Source organism: Marmota monax, unplaced genomic scaffold (genome assembly GCF_021218885.2).
Source record: "Marmota monax isolate L192 unplaced genomic scaffold, Marmota_monax_Labrador192_F-V1.1 WCK01_AAM20220418_F8-fsc00141, whole genome shotgun sequence".
Taxonomy (NCBI): domain Eukaryota; kingdom Metazoa; phylum Chordata; class Mammalia; order Rodentia; family Sciuridae; genus Marmota; species Marmota monax.
Window position 1 is genome coordinate 1,093,900 of NW_026692981.1, and position 12,625 is coordinate 1,106,524.

Genomic DNA, 12,625 nt, shown 5'->3' on the forward strand with positions numbered 1-12,625 from the left:
AGACCTTTTTAGTTTTTATTTTGAGACAGGGTCTAAGTTGCTTAGGGCCTTGTTAGATTATTGAAGCTGGCTTGGAATTTATGATCCTCCTGCCTGGGCCTCTGAGCCACTGGAATTATAGGCAAGGGACAATCATTGTTGTCTGAAAAAATAAACAGGCACACTGCCCACCTCCCCTCAGTTAACAGACTTATTGTGGATTCTTAGAATGAGACTATGAGGAGATATACAAGGTGTGATAGCCTCAGACCTGCTCACATGAAAAGAGATGCACTGGGAAAAAGAGATCCAGAGGGGGCAGGAAAACTGCAAATGTCATATGGTTTGTAACACTTCTAAAATCATCAAGTGGTTTTCTTCTGTCCCCAGATTGAAAGGCTTTAGATTCCTGACTCCCCATCACACACTTTTAACAGATTTGCTAAGGCTGAAGGTCAAATGTAGCAGAGAAAAAGTACAAGGACCCAGACCATTCACAAAACTCTGAATCTCAATGTGCTTTTTAATTCAGGAAAATAAAATTATAGTGTATAAAGCATGATAATTTGTGCCCTGACACACATGCCAGAAAGTGCCATCTTTGGTTAAACTGGAGTTTTATGTTGTTTTTTCCCCAACATTATTTTGCCTATTAGATTGTTAATAAACCTCACTATTATTTCACATTTAATTTGTTTCTTTTTTTTCTATTATCTATTTCAAATATCCCCTGTTCTAATTTTTCTCAGTGACAGAGACTAAAAAAAAAAAAAAAGATCAAACAAATAGACAAACATATGTATATATACACATATAAATATATATGTAGATATGTATTAAAAATGGATTTTTCTATTCCAGGAAGAGTAGTACCTGATCATGGCTTGGGAGAAGGAAGGCTCATTCCTGAAAATAAATAGTTCCCTATTCTCCTTTCCTTTTCCTCTTCCTTCTGGGTGAACCTAGAGTACCAGAACCCTATTCACACAGCCTGTGAACTAGGCCCTTCAGGTAAAAACTCTGCAAACGGGTCGTGGCTACTAGAACATATGAAGCACTCAAACAAAACTATAATATTAATCTTTAAAAATACATACTGTCCAGACTGCCGCCTCCCCCACTAACTCCATCAGAATAACCAAGTTAATGGATAACCAAGTTAACTTTTTAAAAATAGTTCTCAACAAAAGCTGTCCAGCATTCACTATGACTTTTAGTGTATAATTATTCTTTAGTGAAAAGTAAAGAAACACCAGGTTAGAAACACCTTGGAGCTATATCTCAATGATGGAAGTGCCCAAGCACAGTCTCTAGGGGCTCAGACCTCCTGGGCTTTAAAACATTCCCATAGCCCCCCAAACAGTCAGCACCCCTACCCCACCCCTGGTCTGGGCAGACAGCTCTGCTAGATGCTGGCTCACCTCAGACCCATCTTGGGCTTCAGAGTGTTTCTCTTTTCTAGCCTCTGGCCTTCACCCTGGCTAAGAGCACAGACTCACCTTCCCTGGCTTAGTCAGCCATCAGCACTGGCACATCTTTGGCTCAGTAGCATGCACTACGGACCTCCCAGTTTTCCTTTCTTCCCCTCTTTACTCTTCTAAAGTAAACATTCTAAGAAAATGTTCCTGCTTTTTCTCTGCAGTCCGATTTTCTTTTTCATGTGTACTCGCTGGGCCTGCTCTCTCGTGTGGACACTCCTGTGAACACTATTACTGTGCTTTGAACTGCTTTTTAAAGAAGTTATTTCGACAGTTATTATAAACATTTGCTTCAAAATTTTTATAAACTTGGTTGCAAATACATTTGATTTTCAAAATTCTCTTGAATACTTTCTTAATCACATACACGTAAAGCCCAAAGAAAGAATTTTGTATTTGCTCTAATTGGGAACTCAAATTTAGACAAAAGAAAGACCATTGATAGTTAAATCCATATTTTAAAAAGATGCCCCTGTACAGGTGGTTAAGCTCTTTGGAAAGTCGTGAAGTTGGTTATTAACTGTTTTATCAAAGTCCAGTGCAGCAACTCAGCTTAAGGAATGGACCTAGGACATTCCTTGTACCTATAGAGTAAAGTTACCTGACAAGACATGCACTGAAGTCTATACAAAGATTGGTAGTTACCTTCTAAAGAGTGTGTTGAAGATTCCAAAATTCTTTTCAGAATTTTAGGACTCAAATCCATAATTTGATTTCTCAAAAATAACAACAATACTTCCTCCACAAATCTGGTAGCTAAAACTATTTGTAGAGCTTCAGTACTACCCATTCAATATTTCTCATGTCCATCATAGGTCTGAATGATACAGAAAAGAAATGGAAATGACACAGAGAATAAATGGAAATGTGAATCTAATAGGTAGAAATTTTTATACTACAGAAAAAAATTCTTAAATTAAAAAAAATACATACCTGAAAAAATGTTTCAAAATATTTCTGATAAAATTATAGGGCTATAGTAAATTCTGAAATGTTAAAACAAATTCCATCCTCAGGATAGAAGCATCGAAGTGTTGCTACCCAGCAGCAGATGAATGCTTGGGGTTATACCCCAAGAGGACAGGAACAGAGCCACACATGTTTCTGGATGCAAAGGTAAGTATTGTGTAGGGGTTGAGAGCTTGACTCTGAGACAGATTCACTGGATTGAAACTGCAGCACCCCATTTCTACCTGTGTAAGATTCAGAAAGTTACATAACCTCTCTGTGCCTTGGTTTCCCTAAAATCAAAATAAGGGTGACAGAACAACAGTAGTTCCTTCTTCACAGGGTTCTTTGGAGGAATTACATTAATGTTCAGAAAAAAAGGCTGATATCTAGTAAGTAACAAGAACTAGCATAAAAATAGTTTTAGAAGGCATTCATGCCACAGAAGACTCTACTGAGGATGCAAATACATCTGGGTAAAAAACAGGCAATAGAGAAGCATCTACTCAAGATACACCACATGGATCTTGCACTCCTTAAACTGCTGCTAAGAAACAGAATGCTGAGCATCTGTGCCATGCCGCACGGCCTTGTGGAAGCAGCCGAGCTTCATAATAAAATTGTCCTGCGAAGTGTTTTCATATTGTATTTATATTCTACATGTTATCACATTGTTGGAGTAATTCCTGATGCAAAGGGGAGAAGAACAAATTATGACCCTAAGTCTACAGGGTTGACCCCAAGTCTACAATACCTGCCCACACGTCAGCATCTCTAATGCTTAAAGCCATGCCAATTGCTGGGACAGGCAGTATTCAGTCAGAGTGTGGTTAGAACCGAAACAGGGGGTGAAAAACAACTTTATAAGAAAGTTTGGCAAGTTACTGAAAGAGGTTGCTTTTAAGTGTGCCAGTTTCACCATACATAAAGCACACTCAGCACCAAAACTGAGGCCCAGCAAGCCCCCTCAGTCACCGCACTTGGACTGACGCGGCTCACAGTGACCTGGGATTCCAGCCGCTGCAACAGCGGGAATCTGTCCCCCACCTCCCCCGCTCTAATTTTAGACGCTTTTCTCTGCCAATGTTCCTTGCAAAGGCCCTCTTTGAACCCTTCACCTTCACCCACCCGCTAGCACCCCCAGACACGTGACACGGTGACACTTTTTAACGGCCACCAGGTGGCGCCATCTCCCTAACTCACCCGCTGAATTTTTGCCAAAGGCGAAAGGTGCAGAATCTAAAATGTGGGTCTCCTATTCTTCCCCTCCCCGACACAAGGATCCTTTGCTCCTAAATGACTACAGGACAAATGTAACTCCATAGTATATACAACCACAAGAGTGGAATCCAATTGGAACCGGTTGTACTCCATATATGTATAATAATCAAAATACAGTCTACTGTCATATCTAAAAAAAACAAATTAAAAAAAAAAGACATAGGCCTTCAATTTTTTCAAATGTAGCTGGCCTTAAAAGTTATGAACAAAGCCAGAAAAATTAAACTAAGAAACACTGAAAGAAAATAGCGCTTTATCATTTCTATGGTAGAAAAAAATTAACAAGCCAGTCTCTGATTAATCCACATATTCTTGTGAAGACTAGGGTGTTTCAAGAAATTTTAGCCTGAGTGAGACAAAACAAATACAACACAAGCCATTGCAGAATTAATTGTAACATCCATTCAGGAGGTAGGATAAGAGATGCCCTTGGGCATTCTGTTTGGAGTTTAGTATTAGTTATTTAAAAATATGCTTGGTTTGAAGATAAAATAACCAATGTCTTATGATTAGATGATAATGTCTCGACAGTGAATAAAAACAATCAATTCAGCAACCACAGTTTAATGAAAGTATTCCATGGAAAGAAACATAAAAAACATTAAAAGCAATGTGAATGTCTTCTACATGAACAGTTAATTATATGCATGATGAACAATATTAGTAAAATCATGCCGTAAACACCACAATTGTGAGCACATGTGTGTGTGTGTGTATTTAATTCATCATATACTTGAATGCAGCAAAAGGCAGTATACATGAGTCGTCAATACAGTTTATCACTTGCTCGTAGAATGGTAGCTTTAATTTCATTTTCAACTTTTCTACAGTGAGCTCAATTTTACTTTCTTCTATATAACTTTCATAAACAGAAGAAAAACATAAAGTTTTTTTTTTTTTAAAGTTGAGATTCTCTGCTCAAATTCAATGCCTACCATTTTTAAACTTTTGAGCTGTGCTTGGTTTCTTGAGGCACCTGCCTTCCCACAGTGCCACAGCACACATAGCCAAATGTATACATTGCAGCCAAAAGTATGAGGCAACAGAAAGCAGGCCCGTGGCACCTGGATGGAGATCTATGGACACATGGTTACATGACTCTCCAACACGCTTGGATGACTCACTTTCCCAGAGTTTGAAAGTGACCGGGTTAGATTGATTTTTTAGGATGTGCATAACTGGGGATGAGAACCAGCGGCCCCTGGAGGATGCCTGGGTGTCCTCCAAGCTGCCTGACAGCTTCCATTTTCTCAGCTAACAATGAGAAATACTGCTCTAGTCTGAAGAGGGAAGTGACATCAGGATTCTGACTCCAGAGGCAATGGCTGAAGGTGGACGCAATCAAGTCCAGTACAGCCACCGACTGAACACACCAATCACGGTCCTCCTACCGGGGTTAAAGAGAGTCAGAAAGACGAGCATAGGAGTGAGGGACCACACTCGGGTCCTTCCCACATGTAGTGAAGGTCAAGCAGCCAGACTGACTGAGTCTGAAAGCCATCTCCATCCCTGGCAAGTGGCAAGATGCCCTGTAGTTCACTTTCTTCCTCTAAAAGGCAGGTGGGAGAATAACAGTACCTACCTTGTAGGATTAGTATAAGAACTGCACGCAGTAACGCATGTGAGCAGAGGCTCAGAACAGACTGACACCAGGCACTTTTGGAAAACAAGTGTCAGCCTCATTATCATTACTATGATCATCCTCGTGGTGATTTCCTTTGTCAGAACAACAAGACAAGGTACTTTGGGTCAGCATACCAAACAGGCATCACAAAGGCAGGTGCCATTTAACTCTGAAAACCTATAGGATATCTTTGTGCAAATGAGAAAAAGGTAGCCCTCCTTAATCCTCTCCCCTGCTGAAAACCATCACACTGCACACAAACAGCCATCCTTGGCCAGGAGAGGCGCCCCCTCAGTGGTGCAGTGCACAGCCTCCACGACTGTGCGATGTCCCAGATCACACTTTGATGGAACAAAACCAGGCTGTGGAGACAGACACTGGATAATAGAGAGGATTTAGAGAAAGCCCAGTGGGTCCTGGGTGTGAGAATATGTGGGCAAAATTCTGACAGGAGTTCAAATATGCACACCCTGGGGTGAAGGGCCATGGCTTTTCTCAGAGTCTCTAAAATGTAAGGAGCCCTCTTTCGCATATAGGAGATGAGATGACAGGTGTGTGGGGTCTGAGGCGAGAGAGGAGATGAAGGAAGTCTCCACAGTCAGCCTGAGATTTATGAGGACCAGCTCTGGGGGACAGGTCACAGCCTGGGGTTGCTGTCATGCAGGAACCAAGACACAGATGGAGGAAACCTCCTGGGGAAGTGAGCAGGGAAGACTGGAGCAGAGTTCTGCAGCACTTTCTGTTTGGTAGGCCCAATTCTGTCCCCAAACACTGAGGAGTCCACAAGTGCGCCCTGTCTTTGAGTCTGGCTGTGTTTCCTTCCTCCCTGCAGGAGGTCAGCAGGCTGCGCTTCACTGGCAATCAGCTAAGACGTAGTCCCTGGCGACGCCTCCTGTGAAGACAAGAGGCCCAAGGGCAGGCCACACAGACCAGGCCCCGCGTTGTGCCTCTTCCTGTCCCTCCCTTCCCCGTTCACCCATCGCATCCCTGACCACTTGTACCAGGGCTCTGGATTTCAGGCCCCATCATGGCTGGTCTGGAACTGTTTGTTGCTTTCTACCTGGTCTCCTCCCTCCTCCCATCAAACCATTCACCCCAAGGACAGCCAGGTCCTCCCTGCTGTGTCCCCTCACTGACGCCCAGCGCTCATGACTCTGCAGGCCCAGGACTCTGTCTTCCCATCTTTCCCCCCACGACAGAAGTCCAGAGGGTCAAACTGGTGACATTGAGGAATGCAAAGCCAGGGGCAAGGCACAGTGACTACTGCTCTCCTGCCCACATGGTCCTCCTTGAGTGGTCGCTCAGCGGTGTAGACCCTGTGATCCTCGGCCTCATCTAAAGATCCCACTTTGTCAAGGTTCAGAGCCATTCTTGACCCTAGCGGACAGGACTCATCCTTCCTTGGACACCCTGAAGCACTCGAGTCACACCTGCTGGGCCTCAGGGGTCTCCTCAGTGGTACTTACTTACTACGGATTTCATCCCCTACAGGATTTGGGTAGTGACTTCCTCAGCCTCAAAGCCCCGGCTGTTACTTAAACAGCACTTGTAAAACAGCACCTGCTCAAAGGTGTTTGCTGAGTCCAGAACTCCATCAGTTCCCTTCCTGCTTCCCAAGGACGGGGCTCCCCTGCCTGCTTCCTTCAGGACTAGGACACCCTGGGAGGAGGCCCAGCACCTCCCCCCTCCTACTCACTCGAGGCGTGCTTCTTCCTTAGAGTTCGGAGTAAAACTCCAGTAAAGACGACGAGGATGCAAACCATGGTGCCACTGACGACCCCAATCACCAAGGTGCTGGGCGACGGGGGTGCTAAAAAAAAGCAGAGCAAGTTCAAGCCCACGACTAGCACCCTGACCCCAGCAGACCCCGCCCTTGACGCCACCCAGACCACCCCTGCCCGCACAGCAGATGTCCTCAGCCCAGCCGGCACCTACCCCAGGTGGCCATGAGGGGCTGGTCCAAGCCTGGGTGCCCCACCTGGCAGGTGTGCCTCTGCTCCTCCCCAGGGGGCACAGCCAAGGCCACCCAGCCCTGGTAGGTGCCGTCCCCACTGGGCAGCACGTCCTGGGGCTCAACCTCCTTGGCATCCAGTGGCTGGCTGTCCTTCAACCACCTCATGCTGATGTTCTGGGGGTAGAAGTTCAGAGCCCGACACCGCAGAGTGGTCACTGCAGAGGTCACATGACGTGTCACCTTCACCCATGGAGGCACTTGACAAGAAAGAGGAAGAGTGAGGACAGGGGGACTTTCATCCTGCCAGCAAGACTGGGGTTTCACTTCCCTCCAAAGGTTGGAGGAACGCACCCTTCAGAGAGAACAGACTGCAGCAGGGACAGCCTTTGTTCTAAGATGGTTTCCATGATCTACGTCTGAGGCAGTGACACTTGGAGATCAGTTACATATATATAAGCCTGACCCCCGCCTACTATGAAAATATGTATAACTGTTACCCATGTCCTCTGTTCTGACAGGTGAAGTCTCCTTTTACCTGGATCAAAAATGACTGAATACAGCTTATCCATTCTTCTGGATCGACCCTGCATTCATTCTCGTAAGAAAGGGCCTTGTAAGGTAGGCAGGCTGCAGCAGTTACTGCCATGTTTTGTAAAAGTACCTTTAATCTCCAAGAGACTCTGCTGCCCCGATACATCACCCCACTTGGTATTTTCCTGCCCAGGAATTCATGTACCTCAGACACTTCCTCTTAAGTCATGTGCATGAAAAAAAACAACTAAAACCATTGACCGGAGGTTGCATGGTCTATCTCAATTATAAGGTGAAGACCCTAGGATTGGGAAGACCCTTTCTAGAACATTGAGAGAGATGCACAACTTCAACCACTTCAAAATCTCAGGAGGGATCCCCTGCCTTGGGTCCCCCTCCTGCTACCTCCAGAGCGTGGGGCACGTGGGTGCATACCTTGCTGGTCCAGAATGCCTCTCCCCAGCTCCAGGAGCTGCCGCAGCTGCTGGGGGCAGTCCCTCTGAAGGTAGACCTTGTTCTGCTTGGCCCGAATCTGGTGCACTTCCCACTCCAGCTTGGTGGGCCAGGCCTTGGGCTCTGCTGCCCTCCAATCCAGTGTGTCCGGGCAGAACTCCAGGTGGTCCTGCCCATCGTACCCGTACCTCCAGAACCCCCTGGTGCTGTTGTCTGCTTGCACCTCGCAGCCAAGCATCACCTGCAGCGTGTGAGACTCTGGCAAAACCCCAGCCTTGTTACCAACACCAAAGGGGTAGGTTCCTGCCCCGACATCCCCAAGGGCCCAGTCGACTCAGGAAGAAACCTCCCTTCCTCTCCCTTGCCTTCTAGCTCCTTCCATCAGATGCACCCCTGCGGTGGTAAAGTACTCTTGCCCCTCCACGTACCCTTGCTGTGGTTGTGGTTGTCCATGATGGTCCAGAAGTCCACTGTGAACATGTGGTCCCAGCCTTTCAGGCTCTGACTCAGCTGCAGCCACAGTTGGCTTGAGGTCCTGCCCTGGACCCAAGGGGCTCTGGCTTCGGCTCTGCGACTCTCATGATTGTAGGACACAAATAACTGGTCGTCCACATAGCCCAAAGCCTCAAACAAGGGCAGCCCAAGGTCCAGCTCTGAAGCGCCCATGAAGAGGTAGCGCAGAGAGTGGGACCCTGCAGACAGAGCCAAGGCCATCAGCAGGGGGCAGGGGGAAAAGGGAGGCAGAGCATCATCAACCACCAGCGGCTTCTGGTCCTGACCCTGAGGAGAGAGACACAGCCGCCTTCCCTGGGCTTGAAGCCCTGGCTGCCCTCCCTTGTTGCTGCTCCCTGTGCTGCACAAGGCTGCCCACCACGCTGCCCCCACCCCACTCCCACACCTGGGCCACTTCTCCAGGAGCCAGGACCCTGGGGAAGCCCAAAGGCATCTCCAGCCCTGGTGGTTGAGCTTAGGATGGTTGCTCACAGCTCTCTAGAACCAAGTCCCCAAGAACTTGCTCCCATTGGAGCTTTTTTCCAGCAGAGCTGCTTGATTCAAATCTCAAATTCACGTCCAAAACCAGGCTCTTGATTTCCCCCACAAACTGCCTTCGCCATCTCATGAACAGCCTCACCAATCACTGCATTTCTCGTCCAGTTAAATTAACATAGAGTAACATAATTAAAAAGAGTCACTTTTGAATTGGCTCTTTCATGCCATGCATAGTCCTTCAATGACTTCCTTCAAAATACACTCAGAATATCAACGTCCCCACACACCCCGCCTCAGCACTCCATCATTTCTGGCCTCCAGGAGGTATGGCTTCCAGGCTGGTCTCCCTTAAAAACCTGCCTCCGTGTCATCTGCTGGAGCCCACTCACACGCCAGCCTGGGGGTGCTGCATGACCTTGCCTGTGGTCCTGAGACCTTGACTTAGGTAGTCCTGTCCTCCTTCCTCTTCCTTCAACCCAGTGGTTCTTAGTGAGGAGATTTTGTCTTTCAGGAACATTTGGCAATATATGGATATATTTAGTGGTCACTATGGGGAGGAGGGTGTTGCTCCTAGTAGCATATACTGAATAGAAAATAGCGATGCTGCTAATGTCCTGCTGTGCCCAGGACAGTTCCCTCGGACGCTGAGTAGTGTTGAAAAAACCTGCTCCGACCAGCTTGCCAGGCCCACTCAGTTTCCTGGTTTCCTGGGAAACTCTGTTCCCAACCAGTCCCAGTGTCAACCTTACTTTTTTCAGATTTCTGTTCAAATGCCAGAGTGACAGAGAGGCCAGCCCTGACCTCCCTGCTTCACATCTTCACAGAACCCAGCAGCTATCCCATGTTGTGTATTTTTCTGCTCATTTGTCTATTATGAAAAATATCAGAGGGCAAAGACTGAGTTCTGGGGTTGGGGATGTAGCTCAGCAGCAGAGCATTTGCCTAGCAAATGCAAGGCCCTGGTTCTATCCCCAGGGACCCAGGGAAAACAAAAACAAAAGACAACTTTGTGTTGCTCTCCCCTTGGGCCTAGAACAGTACAACACACCATTGAGATTCTTTCTATGCTTCTGAACAACGAATATTTCTGTTCAACGTCGGAATCTGCGAGTCATCCTACAATAATGGTAAAGAGCCAAAAGGATGAAGTGGAGACATGGCTTTGCCACCAAAGCCTGGTGTAACTTTGAACGAAGTCACCTGTAAGCGGCCCATGCCTCACTCCTGTGTCTGTGAAATGTGGACACAATACACACAGTACCTCCCACTATGTGCTAAGGTAGGTAACTGTCCTGCACCGAGTGCCCAGTTAGGTAACTAGATAGTCAACAGGAGCTAAGAGTGGGGCCACTCTTAGTACCGAATTTAACATCAGAAAACTAAATTGCTTACATTCTTTGAACAGAAAAGAGTCATTTAACCTGAGGCCAGCTGTCTAAGGAACCTATTAATACTTCCTATTTCCCAAGGCACAATGGCAGTCAAAAATCACAGATCTGATGTGGCTTAAAACTGAGTCCACTGCTAAAATGGCATTCATTATTTGGCGTCCGTTATTATACCACTATCAAAGCTTAGCTGAAGGCGATGCTCTTTCACCGGGTTGGGCTCAATCCTTAACTCGTTAAAGTACCTGGTATTTCCAACAGGAGGACCAGCGCCAGGAGCCCGGGAGGACCCGAGGCAGGACGCTCAGGGGGCTCCCGGGACGGGGCCGCCACCCGCTCACAGCGACGGCGGAGAGTGGAGTCCCGCCCGCGCCCCGGGGGTCCCTCCGCCGGTGGCTGCCAATCTGCGCCGCGCCCGGGCGCGAAAACGCCGAGCAGCGCCCTGGCCAAGGTCCAGAGGCGATGACGCACGAACGGGGGCAGCCGGCGTTAGGGACGTCAGAACCGAGGCGAGCCGCGGGCCCCAGGCCGCGGGCGGCCAAGCGGGGAACTAGGAGCTTCAAACCGAAGCGTCCCGTCGGGGAGGGAGCGAGCGAGAGGTTCCAAACGCCACCCAGAGCAGGGACGCGGGGCCCGGGGAGGGGGACGCGCGCTGGGTCCAGGGACCCCGCCTGCACCTCGGGGGCGGGCGTTCCCTCCCGGGGTGTGGGCGGGAGATTGCGCGGGCCGGACGGGGTGGCGGACGGGGCGGCGGACAGGGCTAAGTTCTCGCGGCCAGCAAGCTCCCACGAGCCGAGCAAAGCCCGTTCGGGCCGCCCCTCCCTCCCGCGCTGCTGGCCGCAGCCCCGCACTCACGCGGTGGTCGCCCCTGCGGGACCACGGTGCGCACCAGCAGCAGCAGCAGCAGCAGCAGCAGCGCGCGCCGCGCTCGCGGGCCCATGTCCCCTGGCCGCGCCTGGGACTCCGCCTCTGCGCGGGCAGGGAAGCAATGACCCCAGAAGTCACACCGGGCCATCGCCAAGGCCTGTGGTGCCCAAGGAGCTTCCTGGAGAGACCCCTTCCTGGTCACAGGGAAAAGGACGCGTGGTCCCAGGGCCTGGGCTTTTCCCCTTGCGGGCAAGGACACCTGCTTGTACCCACTGGGTGAATCTTCACATCTTGAGCGGGTGTTGCCGACCAGGAAGTTTATATCACGATGTTCCCATCTAAATGCTCAATATTTAAATGTTAATTAATTCAAAACTTTGATGATGAATTTCCAAAACTTTTATCTCAAATTTAGTTTAATTTAATTTTGTTATCTGGTTTATAACCAATCTATGTTTTTTCAGCGAAAACTTCATTTTGTTTTTTGATTAGCAAATTACATTCCACTGAAATACCTTTACCAAATTTACAAATTATCTGAGGAGTGTGTTACAAATGTTCTAACACATTGATGGAAGCTACTTGGAAAATCATTAAACATATTTACACCCTGCTCCCACCTCCAGATACTCCGATTTAATTGATATGTGCGAGCTAGGATTTTTAAAGCTTCCCTCAACCTTCCCAATAAAGTTGAAGAATCATGCTTAAAATATTTCTTTCTAAGCATGCTGAAAATTTTGCAATTGAAGAAAATTAAAATTGGAAATCAGAGTCTCTAAATTGTAGGCACATAAATAAAACAGGATTCAGAAAATTATATGTACACTGGGGTTGTTTTTCAGCTTAATTGAGATAGAATTCATATACCACAAATTCATCTATTTAAGATGTAAGTCAGTGGGTTTTAGTGTACAACCATCACCACAATCAATTTTAGAACATTTCCCACCTCCTCCAAAAGAAACTATTCTATAGTCATAATCTCCCAAGTCCCTCCTTTCTCCCTCCCTCACCAACAGCCCTGGACAATCACTAATGTATTTTCTTTCTGTACAGAACATTTCACACACAGAGAATCATACAACAAACAGTTTTTGTTTTTGTTGTGTGTATGTGCCCCCGAGTGTAT

The 12,625-nt window shown here is 47.4% G+C and overlaps 1 protein-coding gene across 2 annotated transcripts; it reads right to left on the bottom strand.

The window, feature by feature from the left end:
- Positions 1 to 4,234: 4,234 nt before the first annotated feature.
- Positions 4,235 to 11,600, bottom strand: Hfe (homeostatic iron regulator). Of its 2 annotated transcripts, none has more exons than XM_046452418.2 (6): positions 11,482 to 11,600; positions 8,677 to 8,940; positions 8,231 to 8,506; positions 7,246 to 7,521; positions 7,007 to 7,120; positions 4,235 to 6,202 (listed from the first exon to the last, which is right to left on the bottom strand). In XM_046452418.2, exons 1-6 carry the CDS (start codon positions 11,564 to 11,566, stop codon positions 6,162 to 6,164), a joined length of 1,056 nt encoding a protein of 351 aa, XP_046308374.1. In that variant the 5' UTR covers positions 11,567 to 11,600; the 3' UTR covers positions 4,235 to 6,161. The 2 variants fall into 2 exon arrangements, with proteins under 2 accessions (XP_046308374.1, XP_046308375.1); XM_046452419.2 differs by lacking the exon at positions 11,482 to 11,600 and adding an exon at positions 10,872 to 11,417.
- Between the last annotated feature and the right edge of the window lie 1,025 nt (positions 11,601 to 12,625).

What these genes read in the sequence shown, in the direction of transcription:
- Hfe (XM_046452418.2), bottom strand. Translation starts at nt 11,566, where the DNA reads ATGGGCCCGCGAGCGCGGCGCGCGCTGCTGCTGCTGCTGCTGCTGCTG. An exon ending in CCCGCAGGGGCGACCACCGC is followed by an intron (nt 8,941 to 11,481) that starts GTGAGTGCGGGG and finishes CTCTGTCTGCAG; the next exon opens with GGTCCCACTCTCTGCGCTAC. An exon ending in CAACCACAACCACAGCAAGG is followed by an intron (nt 8,507 to 8,676) that starts GTACGTGGAGGG and finishes GGGTTTTGCCAG; the next exon opens with AGTCTCACACGCTGCAGGTG.